Here is a 16792-nt window from a genome sequence, read left to right on the forward strand (position 1 = left end):
TACAGGAGTATCAAATTAACACGTTTTGGCCAAGAAAAGAAAAACTCACTATTTGAAATTTTCAAAATAATGAAGTTGAATTTTTTTTTTAGTTGAAGTTATGTTTGTTCAAAGTTTTTGTAATTAATATTTAGAATCTAGATGTTGTTGTAAATATATATTTATGTTGATGTTCATAACTTCAAAGTGTAATTACACCATAATGTATAGTAACTCCCTCACTTTCATAATCTTCCCCCTTGATATTTCTTCATAATTTACATGGTTAATATCTCCATAATTTTCATGGTTAATGTCATGTTTATGACTAACCTTTGTACTATAAATAGAGGTATTAGAGTTCATATTGGATTCATTGAAGATTTAGAGAGCACTTGAAAAGTATGGGAACACTTGAATACTTGGAAGAATAAGAAAAGTTGTCATCTTTTGTCTCCCTATTTCTATTACTCTCATCTTTTATATTTCTTGTCTTATTTTGCTTTAATTTTACAACACGTTATCAGCACGATTCTCCAATTTTTCAAATAAAGTTTCAGCTTGATTCTTTCCAGTTTAGGGTTTAGGGTCGGTGATAAGGAAAGGTAAAAGTAAGATATGTAATTTCTCCAAGTTAGTTGCTTACTCGAAAAAGATTAGTTATTGAGTTATGTGTCATAAACATATTGAATGAATCATCATTATTGGTTACTTTTGTACCTCTTTATTTTTCATAATCTAAACATTTACTTGTTGAGTTATTAATATATTATTTGTACTAACAAAGCTTGTTTTGTGGTTATTTTTAAAACGGTTAGTAAATTTTGTTAATTTTCGTAACAATATTGAGAAGGATTGTTAAAATGTTGTAATTTATTTTAACTTGAGACTTCTATATGGTTCCAACATGTTGTTCTAATTAATTAATTTTGTTCATTTTTCTTCTGTTTTAAGTCAAATTCAGATTACATTTATGGTATTCGATATTTATTTTTTGGTAACGCAAACATAACTATAAAAATTCATATGGAACGCATGTGTCAAGCACATGCTCAAAACTAGTATAATAAAAATACAAATTTGTTTTACAAAAAATATTTTTTTATATTCGTTAATATTTGTCCTTTTTCATAATTTGACACTCAAAAATACTTAAAAAAAATTAGTCAAACACAATTTGCTCAAAAGCACCCAAGAGCACTTTTCAAATGGATTAACTGAACACAATCTTTTTTTTAAATCAGACTTAGGACGCCGCAGTCCTTTTTATTGAAACAAAAGGCCAGCAAGCCATGAAAAAACAAAACACAACAAAAAATGTTTACAACCCGCTCGGCCCAAATGAACTGAATTAGCTCTATTAAAACAAGACCTTATGAAGTAGGGTTTCTTAATCTATTCCTCAGGTTTCCCTTCTTCATTTCGTTCACTCCGCCGCTGAGGATGTTTTCTTTGTAATTTTCCAACTCCAACTTCAGTCTCCTCCAATTGTGGGTGATAACCCTTCTCCATCTCCAAGTGATTTAGATTTCGATATTCAGCTTGCAAAGATATATTTCTGTTTTTATTCTTCTCTTTTCTTTTCTTGTCGACCACTGACTTCTTCCTTTGTTCAGGTGTACCATTCGGTGTAGATCCATGAGCTTCTGGAAAGCTTTCTAGACGGTTTAAACCTAACATTTCAGCAATATACCCTTTGATTTTTACTTTGTATCCCCGTCACGTCATTTTTCTGATTATATGCTTGATCCTCTTCCCTAGAGATCTAAGATGAGGGGACTCAAGGAGAGTCATTGACGCCAACTATCGTTCATACAAGATTCATACTAGATGTGATCAATCTCCCTCTCTCATACACATGATCATGGACTTGAGGAATTTGTAAGTCATCTCTTGTTTAACCCCTTTATGTATATTTTTTAATTATCCATTATTTGTCTTTATATGTATACATAAGAAAGATTCACCACATTTACTCGCATTAAATATAGGATATTTTTCCATGTGCTCAATGCGTGCAAATAATTTTATGTGTGAGGCTATGTAATTTATATTTATGTCAATTTATCCATACACTTGTGAAATATGAAATGGATTGTTCAAGGGAAATTCACCCAGACATTTGTAAAATAGAAAGTGGATTGTTCTAGGGAATTTCACCCAGACAGACCTGAAATATAAAACGGATTGTTCGAGGAAAAAGATCTATCTATATTGATAGTGATCCGTCGCCCGCATCTATTTTATGCCCTCTTGTAGTGATTGGTTAGGATAGTCCGGTTAGAACCTCTCTGCAGTTCTTGATTCTGATTGAACTATGGAGAATCAATATTTTTTGGCAACTGAAGAAGAGCCGAAGTAGATTCTTTCAATTGAGATTCGCCAAAAATTACAAATAGTAATCCTTGACATATCAAGCGTGCGAGGGAAAACGTGTATCTATATTGATAGTGATCCATCACCTATAAGTCTTTGCCACAACTATTTCCTTCCCGCTTGGAGCGATTGGTCTAACTAGGCCAATTAGAACTTCTCTGTAGTTCTCAATTCTGATTGAACTAGGGAGGTTCAAATTGTAGCAGAGCCAAAGGTGATTCTTTTAATTGAGATTCACCCAAAAAAAAATAATATATATATATAATAGCCCTCGACCCCTAATGTATGACCTACCCGTTTGGACTGCAGATGTAGGAAGGCGGTCTACCTGCTAATCAAACTGCATTATATGTGGATAAAAGAATGTTAATGAATTCATTTTGCGGAGAAATCGATGAAGGAGTAAAGAGTCGTAGCGATATCAGCACGGTATTCCAATTTACTTATATAATTTATTTATTGTGTTTTTAAATTACTTGTATATCAAAAAAATCAACTTTGAAAAGTTGATCTAACACATATTCTATTGACTATTAGTTAGAAAATAGACGAGATTAATTATATCATAATCTATAAAAAAAATTAATTATCTTATTTGTATTTAATATATATCATATTGTATAAATCTAAATAATTATTGTTCAAGAATAATATTTTAACAATTGAAAAAATTCTGATGATCAATGTTTGAAAAATGTGAAAGACATATTTTCTGATTTTTGTATGACTAATGTTTTATCATAAGATGAAATGTAAATCTAATTATTTCAAGCATCACCAAACAAGACAAATAAAAATAAAGTTCATATATATTATTTATTTCAATTTTAATATAGTTTTTTATATATAAATGTAAATAACACAAAAAATACTAAATTGAGATGAATTAGTACAAGAGTACCTTTAGCAGAAAAAGGTAGAAAACACTAAACATAAGGCACATTACTGCAATTATTTAAAGTATTATAACATTACATACAAAATTTCTAGCCTCGTTTTTTCATTGCACAAAATGTGAATAAACAAGAGTTAAATGCTACCATTATGTACAAAACTAGATTCAATGATGTACTATTTTATTGGCTTCATGATTATAATTCACAATTTTCAAATGTCTTGACATAAACAAGCTATGTCAAGATAATCGTCATAGTGCTCAGAAAAAGTAGTAGGAATAAAATAATTGCGAGCTACAAAAGCTCATTCAACCTACTCACCTAATATTGTGCTTGATCTATAGCCTTCATGATGTCTTGCTAAACTTTTTCACCAAGTATTTCAAATATTTTGACAGACCTTTTCACCCCTCCTCCTTTATTTTGGATCTCTTGCAAGAGCCTTTTAGCTTTTTGAGTCATTTCTCTGCTGCTAACACCTCCTTATTTTTTTCTACCAAGTCATGTTTAGTTACTTTAGACACAAGCATGGTAGTCTCTCTTAACTCCATTAGATAGGAAGACTTTTTCTCCATATCTTCCTCTTCAGAAATCTTACCAAGATATTGCTGCATGCAAGTTATCAAGCTTGCCATCCACGGTATCAGAGAGAACAGTTCTCATAGCTTTGATGAAAGAAAAACTAGTGATGTTAGTTTTTCTTTCATTAAAGCTATGTTAACTTTTGTCTTTGATGTCGTGTATGTCAAGCTTAATGTAACTTGGTTGCAACAATATCAGGATGAAATTTTTAAAAAGGAAGATATGAAAAAAAATATTCCTATTTGATTGCGTTAAACGAGTCTATCCTGCTTGTCTCTAAAGCAACTAATATAGACTTGGAAGAAAGGAATAAGGAGGTCTTAGTTGTAGATAAACGACTCAAAAGGTTGAAAAATGCTTGCAAGAAGCCCAAAGTCGAGATAGAGAGATGAAAAGATCTACCAAAGTATTTGAATTATTGGGTGAAAAATTCAGCAGGGCACCATAAAGACTAGAGGTCAAGCACAATATTTGCTAAGTAGGTTGAATGAGTTTCTGTATCCCGCAACTATTTTATCCCTACTATTTTTTAAAACATTATAGACAATTGTGAATGATCCTCACGAAGTTGACAAGATGACACATATAAATTCAAGTTTCACCGCATCAAGTGGGTAAGACATCGTGTTAAAGTCTCGATGCATCATGATAATAATATGTTAAGGTCAAGTCACATTGATTTATGAGATACAACTTCTTTATATGGATAAAATGTTGGGTTTAAGTCCTAATGCACCATAGTGATTATATGATGACTAAGGCAAAATAATATACTTTTGACTAAAAGTCATGAAATTTGCCCAATTAATTGCTCCATTCTCTTATGTGAATGTGGTAGCATGACATAATATGTCTGAAAAATGACAAGTGGTTGAATGTATGAATATTAATGTTGTAAAATGTTAATGGACATTATTGTGGTAATTAAAAGGAAGAACATTATGGGTTCTTAAGATGGTCCGTCAAATGTGAAGGTAATTTTTGGTTATCAAAAGTGGTATGAAAGGTTATTGGCCAGATTGTTGTTGGTGCAAAAGTTTTGTAAATCCTCCATCAAAATAAAGGAATACAAAGTGGTAGTACATTTAACCTTTTAAAGTGATGTTGAGGCGGGTCACATAAATTTGATAATGCCAAAACATGACAATGAGTTTCTAATAAAAATTTATGGAGCATGTACAAATGATTATGGTCTATTTCTTGATAAAAATATGATTTGTGTTCGTATAGACAAGGATATGTTCATGTATGGTTGGATAAATGTCACATCTCACCTCTACGGAAGGTTTGAGAGATTGAAAATAAATATTTTGACATAAATTGTCATTTGGTCATATACTTTGAGTACTACACAAATATTGTGGCATGTTTTATTATGAACTATCGAAGGACAAAAGAAAGAAATAATTCTTTCCTATAAAGATTGTGGTCATGATCAAAATAAATACTATTGTGTGGCAACACAAATTTATCATTGGTTATCAAGAAATAAGTATTGCATGTAATAATTTTAACCATGACAATAATAATAATAATTTTCTCCTTGAAGGAGATGGTCACTATAAGAATGTTGTTGTGAGATTTGTGGTAGTACACAAAATTAATTGAGAGTTTCGAAAGGAATAATTTATTGCTATCCAGAGGAATGAAATTATTCATAATATTGAGGTTGTAGTAAGTCTCAAAAGAAACTTTTTTTCGGAGAAATTGAAAAGAAAAAAAATATTATATTGAGACTATAAATTATGAGAAGATTTAATATCTTTAGATTACTACAACGGTAGTGAGTTATAAATATTACGTATAAGATAACCCATTTTTTCCTCCTGTTTGTTGTATACATATATGAGCATCATGATGGAATCATGTGGAAAAGTAAACTAGAAGTTTACTAGAATAAATATCATTTGACTAGAACCCCTAGCACAAAGTTGAGTTGAAAGTTTCTATACCGATTATGTTTTGATGTAAGATTCTACTTGGGCCAAATTCAAACAATCATATCTCTTAGAATATAAAGAGTTACGTGGACCATAACCTACTAAATTAAAGGAATTTTAACCTTCTTTCCAACTCCACCAATTTCACAACAATTCGAGTTTTGATTAAAAGGTTATGACCATTTTAGTAACCTGATACAGTAATGTAGTAACGAATTAGCCGACGGGAAAATATTAAAAAGGGTTGTTTTTGTCTTTTTACCTCTAAGAAAATTCTAAACGAATTTCTTGATAAATTAAAGGCCCAAAATAATTAGATTTCCATCTCTTAATCCCTCATTCTCTTCTCTCTCAAACCCTAAGGCAAAACTCTTAGAGAAAATCGAAGTAGAAGACTTCCATTCAAGATTCTTTCAATCTTTTTTTTAAGATTATTCTTCAAGTTAAGTCCTTCTCCAAGAATTTAATTCTTTCCAACTCAAATTCCTCCATACAATTATGAATCACTAATAAAAATTATAATTTTTGGTCATAGATATTTCAAGAAACTAATTCAAGAATCTCAAGAAAGGTTTTCTTGATTGTTCTCCTTCAAGTTAGGATTTCAAAGCTTCTAATCAAGTTGAAAGGTTTTCTTGATTGTTCTCCTTCAAATTAGGGTTTCAAAGCTTCTAATCAAGTTCTTCTTCAAGATTCTTCAAGAACCACGTTCTTTCAGGCATGTAAGACTATTCATAGTGATGTACTGAGTTCATCCTCATGCCCTACATCTCAATCCAGTCAGTAAAATTTTAATCTAAGGCTATACCCTTAGTTTTGAGGAATCTTCAGATGAGCTTGGTTGAGTTTTGAGTTCTATTCCTAATGGTTGAGTTGCTATATGTTATATATTGAGATTCTCGAGTTGATTCATTCATGTCTATATTTCAGCATGAACCCTATTAATTGAGTATTCTTGAGATGAGTAGTATTGTTGAGTTCTGAGTATTGAATTTTTATATTGTTATTGGGATCCTTTAGTAGATTCGTTCATGTCTATATTTCAGCATGAAACCCTATTTTGAATTATAAATTTTGAGAATCTTTTAAAATCAACATTTGTGTTTTAAACTGAGTTTTTGAGGAAGTAAAGAGGAGTTTGAGAAAGAGTAAAAGGGAACTAAGTATTTCCCAAATGTTTCATTTTTACATGAAGAAAGAGAGTATTAATTTGAGAAAAGATAAACTTTGATTTCTGAACGAGTTTATGAGTTCATATATATTTCAGAGTAGTTAACTCTTTTAAGAGGATAGTTTGAGCAATTATCTCAAACCAGAGAAAGAGAATGTTTCATACATTTGAGCATGAGTATATATACTATTGGTAGTAGTATTGAGCACCGATATGAGGATGAGTTCAGAAAACTTAAAATCCTCATAAACCATGTCTTGCCAACATGGGTACATGATCGTACTTTTTAGATGAATCCTTATTGCTTAGTGGATCCACTTAGTTGAGACGTTCTATACCCCGGCACGGTATATGACATTTCTGGTAGCGTGGGCAAGACGTTGTATCATCATGTAGCTCAGAGTGATGGTTGTCAGTTAGAAAATTTCCCAAAATAGAGTTAGAATTATATTATTATTATATCACTTAATATATTGAGTTCAGAGATGAGTAAGTATTTTGTAAAGTTTTAATAATTTCACTCCTTTATTTATTTACATTTAGTTGAGTATATATCTATATCTATTGCAGTCATTTCATTCAGTTATTTGTTATTCAACTATATTACATACTCGTACATTCAATGTACTGATGTCATTCGACCTGCATCTTTTAATGATGCAGATACAGATTCTTAGGATCCTTAACAAGAGTCTGTTGAGATCACTTCAGCCACTCATCAGCTTTTGAGTGAGTCTTCCTTGCTTCCGGAGGTCTCTAGTTTTATGAGTTGTTAGTAGTAGTTCTCTTGATTAGTCATGGGTCTTGTATCAAATCTCATCTTTGTACAGTAGGGGCTTAATAAATAGACAGTTTTAAAGAGTCTTTCAGTTTCAGAGATTTTCTTTAGAAATTATGTTTCATACTCAGTATATTCAGCGAAGTTTTGAGATTCAGTAAATTGTTTTTAAACATTTCTTTCAATTTGATGCTTATATATGCTTGAGTTATTCGTTTGCTTGTAGTCAGCCAGGATGAGGGTTCGCTTGGGGGCAATCATTGGTTCTCGAGTGCCAGCCACGTCCAGGGTGTAGGCTCGTGGCATGACTGTGAACTTGAAGTTCAAGAGATAATTCATATGCAAAATGTTGCAAATAATTTGCTAGATGTATTTGCTGACCCAATATTTTAATTAAGTAGCAAATGCTCCAATAAATGGTCCTTGAAGGACATAGTCTATGGTACGCCAGAAGCGTGATAGACCAATCGATTTCAAATGTAAAGCTCATTGAGGAAGGAGAGAAGCAAATTATCAAAATAGCCATGATAATGAGGCAATTTCTTTAAAAGAGCATATGACATAATACTTCATAAAACCTTGAGAAAGNGTGTAGGCTCGGGGCATGACTATGAACTTAAAGTTCAAGAGATAATTCATAAGCAAAATGTTGCAAATAATTTGCTAGAAGTATTTGCTGACCCAATATTTTAATTAAGCTGCAAATGCTCCAATAAATGGTCCTTGAAGGACATAGTCTATGGTACGCCAGAAGCGTGATAGACCAATCGATTCCAAATGTAAAGCTCATTGAGGAAGGAGAGAAGCAAATTATCAAAATAGCCATGATAATGAGGCAATTTCTTTAAAAGAGCATATGACATAATACTTCATAAAACCTTGAGAAAGGTTCAGGTTCCTGAAAATGATGAAAATGAAGAGATCTCGATAATTATGTCGTATTGAAATCGATATAAAAATGACCGTTGATGGTATCTTTGATATAATATGGAGCTCAACATTACAAATGGTAATGAGGATCTTGAGTTTAAATTTGTCAAATAATATGGACTAATAAATAATATGCCAATAAAATACGCAATTCAAGTATATTTTATTTCACTTGAAACGTGATGTTTTGAACTTACAGTCCATATATTAAGGTATAATGTTAGTGGGGTACAAATGAATTATTATGGCTAAAGTATAACAGTAAGATTAGCAGTACGGATTGTGCCTTGGGGCATAAAGTTTTTTCACAAAAGTCCTGACATTATTGTATGGAAATATATTCTCATGTGGTGGATGCAATGCGGTTTTTTTCAAATTGGCAACAGATGAAATACTCGAATACATTTAATGAAATTCTTGTCATGTGTATCTAGACAGTGAAGGTTCTATGAAGATTTTTGAAGGAATTAAAAGGTTTTAAAGTGATTTCATTGAATAGTACCTTTATGATTGTGAGATTGCTTAACATAAAGAAATATCAATTTTGATCTTATGAAAATGATTTGCACATACTATGTGTTAGCGCAATTGATGCACTTATTTTTTTCTATTATTATTATTAATGAGATAATATTTTTATTAATGTGCAAGGAAGAGATAATTCAGCTGGAGATATTTGATTGGTATCAGATTGGTATAAATTTAGTATTTCTAACCAATACTACCAAGGTTCTATTAGTTATATAAATGCAAGGTATTACATGAAGTCCTTTATTCGAACAATCTATTTGCATATGAGGGTACTGCCATAACTACAAGGCAGTTAGTTATCGAAACATATTCATGTCTAATCAAGATGGTAGCAACTTATATAGCAAGTGGCTCAACACATAAGAGATGTGTATTTTTCTTTGAGGAGAAGGTTCCAATATTATATGAAGACGGTGTTGCTTGGGTAACTCAAATGAAAGAAGAATATATTGAAGAAAATTAAATAAGCATATTTTGCCAAAGTTCTTTCCAAGCACGGTCTTCAATAAAATTTATACAAGATTGATATGTGTTATCTCTGAAATGTTAAGTGATGTTTTCATCAGGGGAAAGAAATACGTGCTGCACTTTTTTTCCTTGACTTAGGTTTGTCCCAATGAATTTTTCAGGCAAGGTTTTTAACGAGGTAGTAATCAATATGTATTAGAAGATATATGTACTCATTTTCCTTCACTAGGATTTTTTCCACAGGGTTTTTCCTAGTAAGGTTCTAATTAGGCATATTATCGGACATCCAAGGGAGAGTGTCGTAAATATATTTGTGTGGATGTCCATAACTTCAAGGTGTAATTACACCATAATGTATATTAACTCTCACACCTCCATAACCTCCCCCTTGATATTCCTCCATGACTTACATGTTTAAATATGTCTTCGTAACTTTCATGGTTAAAATGTCATGTTTATGACTAACCTTTTGTATACCTCCATGTAATATTATAAATATAGGCATTAGAGTTCATATTTGATGCACTTGAAGATTTGGAGAACACTTGAAGATTAGGGGAACACTTGAATACTTGGAAGAATAAGAAAAGCTCTCATCTCTTGTCTCCCTATTTCTATTACTCTCATCTTCTATATTTCTTGTCTTATTTTGCTTTAGTTTTAAAATAGATATAATTTTTTACCCCTTTGTTTAACAATAGTTGTCCACTATTGACTTGACACACTCCTTAAGAAACAATAAATAATAGGGGTAATATTACTATTTTATCTTTTTACTTTATTAAATTTAATGCTTTGAGAAATGTGTTAGATGACAAATAGTATTTATAAAAGATAAAATAGACACAAAAGGTAAATTATCTCTTGATGACAAGTATTGTTGGCTAATTATTTTTAGTATAGTGGACACTATTGCTGGACGGAGGGTTTAAAAAATATAAATAATAATTTAAATGAATTTATTTTNTTGACTTGACACACTTCTTAAGAAACAATAAATAATAGGGGTAATATTACTATTTTATCTTTTGACTTTATTAAATTTAATGCTTTGAGAAATGTGTTAGATGAAAAATAGTATTTATAAAAGATAAAATAGACACAAAAGGTAAATTATCTCTTGATGACAAGTATTGTTGGCTAATTATTTTTAGTATAGTGGACACTATTGCTGGACGGAGGGTTTAAAAAATATAAATAATAATTTAAATGAATTTATTTTATGAAAATAAAATATTTAGGATTTTTGTTTAAAACAAATAAATTAAAAAATAAAGTGAAAAAAGTGAGAATAAGGTTTTTGGTGCTTTTCAAATTTCAAATATAACTTGAAGTTGTATTTGAAATTTTCATGAACAAAACTATTGTTGAAAGAAAATGAAATAATTTTTTGAAAATAAGTGAAAAATTCTCATGACCAAACAATTTTCCGAAAATAAGACGGTAATTTAAAAGTATACTTCGTGTAGCCTCTTCATCGATATCTCACATCCTAATTTTCCTATTTTTTCTACATTTTAAAAGGTTATGTCATATTTACGAGTCCATTTGATGTTCTTCTATATAGCCTTATAAAATATAAGTATAGACAGTAAAATAGAGATTTAAGACCAAGAAGTGGTGTTGGCAACCTGTTAATGAGGTAGACTGCAAATTGGAATGCGAGAGACCAAAATTTGAGAGGGACAAAAGCATGGTGAAGAAGAGTTAAAGCGGTGTCCACAACGTGGCGATGTTTTCTTTCGGCAATGCCAACTAGTTGGGGAATGTATGGAGGGCTTATGAGATGTTGGATCCCAAAGTTCAAGAGAGTGGATTTAAGGCCAATGTATTCACCTCCCCCATCAGTGTACAACATTTTAATTCTCAATTGAAATTGGTTTTGAACCATTAGAAAAAAATTAGTGAAATTTTCCTTCACATCTGATTTGTATTTTAAAGGAAACAACCAAGTATATTTCGTGAAATGATCAACAAAAATGACATAGAATCTGAAATTATCAAAAGAGATAGTTGGAGAAGGACTTCGAGTAAATAACATCAAAAGGCCTAGAACTTGTAATTGAATCGTCACCAAATGGTAGACGATGACTCTTATTGCATAAACACGAATTACAGAATGTAAAGGACTTAACATGGTTCACTAGTAGGTTGAAAAAAGAGATACAAGCTTTGGTAATACAAGGTTGAGGATGACCAAGACGAGCATGCCATAGATGCTACAAGAGAACATGCGATTAGCTACTGATGTTAGCTATGAATCTAAAATCCCTAGCTACAATATAATATTAGCCATGAAATTACTAGGAAACACGTNTCGCTAGGAATAGTCCCTAGCTAAACTGTAGCTTCGCAATTCCTCTAGCTAAGTCCAACGCTAAATATTTTCTGGAATATATTGAAACAAAATTTTATCCCAAAATTTTTGGAGGGAAAACAAATTATAACTCCCTCTCTTTTTTAGAACTTTCGTTCTTTTATTTTTTTCAATTAAAACTCTTGTTTCTTCCTTTTCTCCTTTTCCAGTTAGAACTCCTCTTGCTGATAACCTCCATTTTGATCTCTCATTTCTGGTAAGCTAATTTGATTGACATATATATCTCTATTTTTTTTTCACATCGATGTATGTTGATATGTGTTTATGTATCAATATGTAAAGGTTTTTCTATGTGTATCTGTGAATTTTGCAATTAGGGATTGTATATGGTCAAATAGATTTGAATGGTGCGTACTGGAGAGCCAGAGCAATGCAGACCTTGACATTCTGCTAGTCAATGAGTATCAGTAACGTTTTATCTCAAGGAATTTGGTGTACCAATTTCTAAATCATTCCAACTCATTAATCTTTTCTATTCATAACTCTCTATCTAAACCTAATCATATGTTGTTGCAGAAAATTAATTATGAAATGAAAAAGTTTTGCATTTGCTATGGAACATCAAAAGTAAAGAGTCCGTGCAACTAAGGATTTAGGACAAAGGTTTTCCTCAATCCAAACATAAACAACAATGGGAACATATGTCAAGGAGCATTGGAGTCGTGGCCTAACAATATTTAAGGTTAATTTCTTAGTATATTTAAATTATTTATTATTGAATTACTGCTTCATTATAAAAAGTTTGATCAAATATCATAGAATTTTTTTCTTTTCTTGTGCTCATAGTATCCTTGTACTTCTTTAACTTGTTTCTATGTTGTATAGATTTTATGTAGTAATTATGTTAGTTAAAGTAGGGTTTGGTAAGCATTTAGTGTTCCTAATAAGGATGCAGAAAAGTAAACTAAATTAAAATTAATACGAGTTGCAGAATGAATGGTGCTGACTTTTGTTTTTAGATTTGGATTGATTTTCACTTGTGTTTCTCATTACAAGGACTTAGGTTATGGTTCAATTTATTTAGGAGTTGATATTTATTGGCACTACTTAATTTTTTTGATTTGCATCTCTGCTAAGCTTTGTTTTGATGTGCTTTGATTTTGGTGATATACTGATAATACTATATTGTTTCTACTTAAAAGGAAGGAGTACTTGTTATTCTAGTCCTTATTCGGTAATTAGTAGGAACTAGGACTGATAATAGTTATTTTCTTTATGGAATAATACATAAACATGACTTTAACTTGGCTTCGTTTTGCGTCTACACCCTCCAACTTTGGTTGTGCACAAGCAAACACTTAAACTTATATAAAATTGAACAAGTAAACACATGCGTCTTACTTGGCGTCCTACATAGCAATTCACATCCTATACATCATCATATGTGGTGTCCTACGTGTATTATGTCACGCAAGACGCGTTTACAAGTTTATTCAATTTTATGCAAGTTCAAGTGTTTACTTGTGCACACCAAAAATTAAAGGGTATAGATGCCACCTCAAGCTAAGTTAAAGGGCATATTATGTGTTGTGTCTTTCTTTAATCATGTTTGAGAATATGCTATCCGACTAATTGTATACTTTTGTCCAAAATTAAAAGAAGTTTCTCTATATGATGGGGTATGGAATGGTGCTGACTTTGTATTTTGAAGAGTTGTTTAAAATGGAATGTGATAGATCAAGCAGTTTTGATGATAGACTGAATGAAGTAGGTTCACACCAGTGAAACATAGAATTTACAAACAAAAAAAGTGGGAAAGAGAGTTTAATACGATATAAAAAAGAAGAAGTTCAAAAATAAGAGTTTGCTTTCAAAAGGAAGTTGAGTCAAAGAAGGAAATAATGAAATAGAAGTTTTGTAAGAAAATGAATTGTAATTAAGGAAATATATAATTCCTTTCCTAGTACAACTTTAACTTCTATCCTTATACAAGTCGGAGTCTAACACAGTTTAGAATCTATAAAAGGACATCGATCCAGATAGAAGAAATTGTCTTTGCTAATCAAGAAAAGAGAGAAATAGTGTGAGAGAGAGAGAGAATCAAAGTGAAGGCCAAAGTGTTCGAGAAGTAGAAATGGAAGAATTCTAGAGTTAGAATTACTTTCGAATAGTTGAGTCACATTGATCTGTCTGTGGATCAGTGTTTGTGAGGGTTGAAAGAGTTTGTGAGAGTTGTAAACTCACAAGAAGTGAGTTTGACTTCTTGGGGGAGGGGGGGGGGGGGGNTTAGAGTTAAGAGAGAGTTGAGAGAGTTTGTTTAAACAAGAAGTGAGTTTGACTTCTTGGAGAGTTAAGAGTTTTCGATTATAGTTAATCGAAAAGGGTAGAAGTTTAGGGTTAGATTCATTGATTGATTGAGTTGTAAATCTTGAATTAATTTAAACTTCTCTGTGGTTTTTCACTTCCTTGAGTTAGGAAGGTTTCCACGTGATATTGGTGTCACTGTTCTTTAACGTAAGTTTCTTATGTGGATTATTGAAGAAGCTGGTTCTTGAGTACTGGGTAAGGGTTCTTCGATTGGTATCAGAGTGGGTCTTTTCGTTAAAAGATTCACATCTTGAAAAGAATCGATGGCAACACTACCTTTCTCACAAGAATGAGCTTCTCAAACTCGGCCACCTCTATTCAATGGAAAATACTATGGATGGTAGAAAAATCTTATCATTGATCACTTGATAGGTGAAAATCCCGATCTTTGGAGTGTAGATCTAGAAGGTCCTAATATACCCATGAAGAAGGGAGCTAATGGAGTCCCCCTGGTACCAAAGGAAAGAAAAGAATGGGATGTTGCAAACAAACTCGCCATTCAAAATAATGTCAAAGCTAAAAAGATCCTAATTTGCGGCATAGGATTACTAGATGAGTACAATAGGATTTCATCATGTGAGGATGAAAAGTCGATTTGGGAAACTCTACACACTGCACACGAAGGAACAACTCAGGTTAAGAAATCTAAAATTGACAACTTGAACAGACAATATGAACTGTTCAGAATGATGGAGGGAGAAACAATTCAAGATATGCACACCAGGTTCACTGCAATCATCAATGAGATTTACTCGTTAGGAGAAGTAATCCCAAACAAAAAGGCTGTTAGAAAGCTCTTAAGTGTTCTACCAGAATCGTGGAAAAGTAAAGTAGAAGCCATCACTAAAGCACGTGATCTAGACAAACTGGCTATGGATGATCTTATTGAAAATCTCATCACATATGAATTATAGAAAAACCAGGAAAAGACAATTGGCAGTAAAAGAAAGGAGAAGAACCTGGTTCTGAAAGCTAGAACATCTGAAGATTTTGAGGATGAGAATATTGCTATTATGACAAAAAAATTCTCGAGAATATTAAAAAGAGGACAAACTTTTCAAAGAAGAGGTCCTCAAAAGACAGCTGAAAATTCAAGAGAGCAACTATGCCATAAATGTGGAAGTCCAGACCACTTCATTAAATTCTGCCTACTCTGGTCCCTAGAAAATAAAAGAATAACACAGACAAAGCAAAGGATGGTAAAGGTGACAAATATATTCCTACCAACAGGAGGATGACTAACCAGGAGGCTCATCTCTCAATGAAGAAAGCTTTTGCTGTAATGGGAGGCATATCAGAAGATGAGTCTGAAGATGAGCAAACTGAAAACCAATCCTTACTTGCAATCGAACAAACTGACAAATATGACTTCCTTGCACTACTAGCCATAGTTGAACCTGAAGATAAGGAAAATAACTGCCAGATACAGGAGACAATTCAGACAATAATGGCTGGATCAGATTCTGAAGAAAAAGAAGAGGACAAACAGAACCAGGTTAGTCTGCATTGCATTAAAGAAAATCTTGACTCATATTAAAAAAGAAAACTAGAATCTCTATTGAATACTCTCATAAATGCATACCAATCAACCTATTCTGAGATCTGTTAATGGAAGATTATGCATCATTGAGAGAAGAAAATGAGAACTTAGAACAACAAAACTATGTTCTTCATAATAAGCTAAAAGAATTGAACAAAGAGTTTAAATCCATAATTGTAAAAAAAATGAAGACCTCCAGAAAAAACTTCACAGGACCAAAATGGAAGCAGATCACAACATGAGATGGACCAGATCCTCCATACTACTCGATAGAATCCAAAAGAGTCAATCTTCCACAAGACATGAAGTAGGCTTTTCTAAAACAAAGAATCCCAACATAGATTGTATGTGTTCTCACTGTGGACTTATAGGACATAAGAGTTATGCATGCAATAAAAAACAAACTGCACATAAGAACAATTTTACTTTCGTACAAAAGATATAGAAAGAAAAAAACACAAAGATGGTTCCGACACTTAAAATCATTCCATCACGGGCTAAGAAAAATCTCATTCATCCTTTCTCTAACAAACATGGACCCAAGTGGATTTAGGTACCCAAAACTAACCCTATCTAATAATCGCAGGATTCAGCAGGAGGGAAGCAAAAACAATGGTACCTACCACCTGGACAGCGCATGTTCTAGGCATATGACTGGAGATAAAAGCAACTTCCTCTCACTGAAAAATATTTAAGGGTGGAAACGTAGCCTTTGAAAATGGAAAAACTGGAGAAATACGAGGAATTGGAAAAGTGGGCCCAAACCTTAACCAAGCAATTGACAATGTGTACTATGTGAATGGACTACAACATAATCTGCTAAGTATATCCCAAATGTGTGACAAAGGAAACAAAGGTATATTTACTGCTGATGAATATAAAATGGTTAACTCAACCACAAAGGAATTGGTTCTTAT

The 16792-nt window shown here is 32.1% G+C and overlaps 1 protein-coding gene across 1 annotated transcript; it reads left to right on the forward strand.

Moving 5' to 3' along the window:
• Positions 1–14757: 14757 nt before the first annotated feature.
• Positions 14758–15249, forward strand: LOC125855769 (uncharacterized). Its single transcript, XM_049535474.1, has one exon. It carries the CDS (start codon positions 14758–14760, stop codon positions 15247–15249), a length of 492 nt encoding a protein of 163 aa, XP_049391431.1.
• Positions 15250–16792: the final 1543 nt, after the last annotated feature.

The sequence above is a fragment of the Solanum stenotomum genome, chromosome 2, assembly GCF_019186545.1.
Source record: "Solanum stenotomum isolate F172 chromosome 2, ASM1918654v1, whole genome shotgun sequence".
Classification (NCBI taxonomy): Eukaryota; Viridiplantae; Streptophyta; class Magnoliopsida; order Solanales; family Solanaceae; genus Solanum; species Solanum stenotomum.

What these genes read in the sequence shown, in the direction of transcription:
- LOC125855769 (XM_049535474.1), top strand. Translation starts at nt 14,758, where the DNA reads ATGAAGAAGGGAGCTAATGGAGTCCCCCTGGTACCAAAGGAAAGAAAA.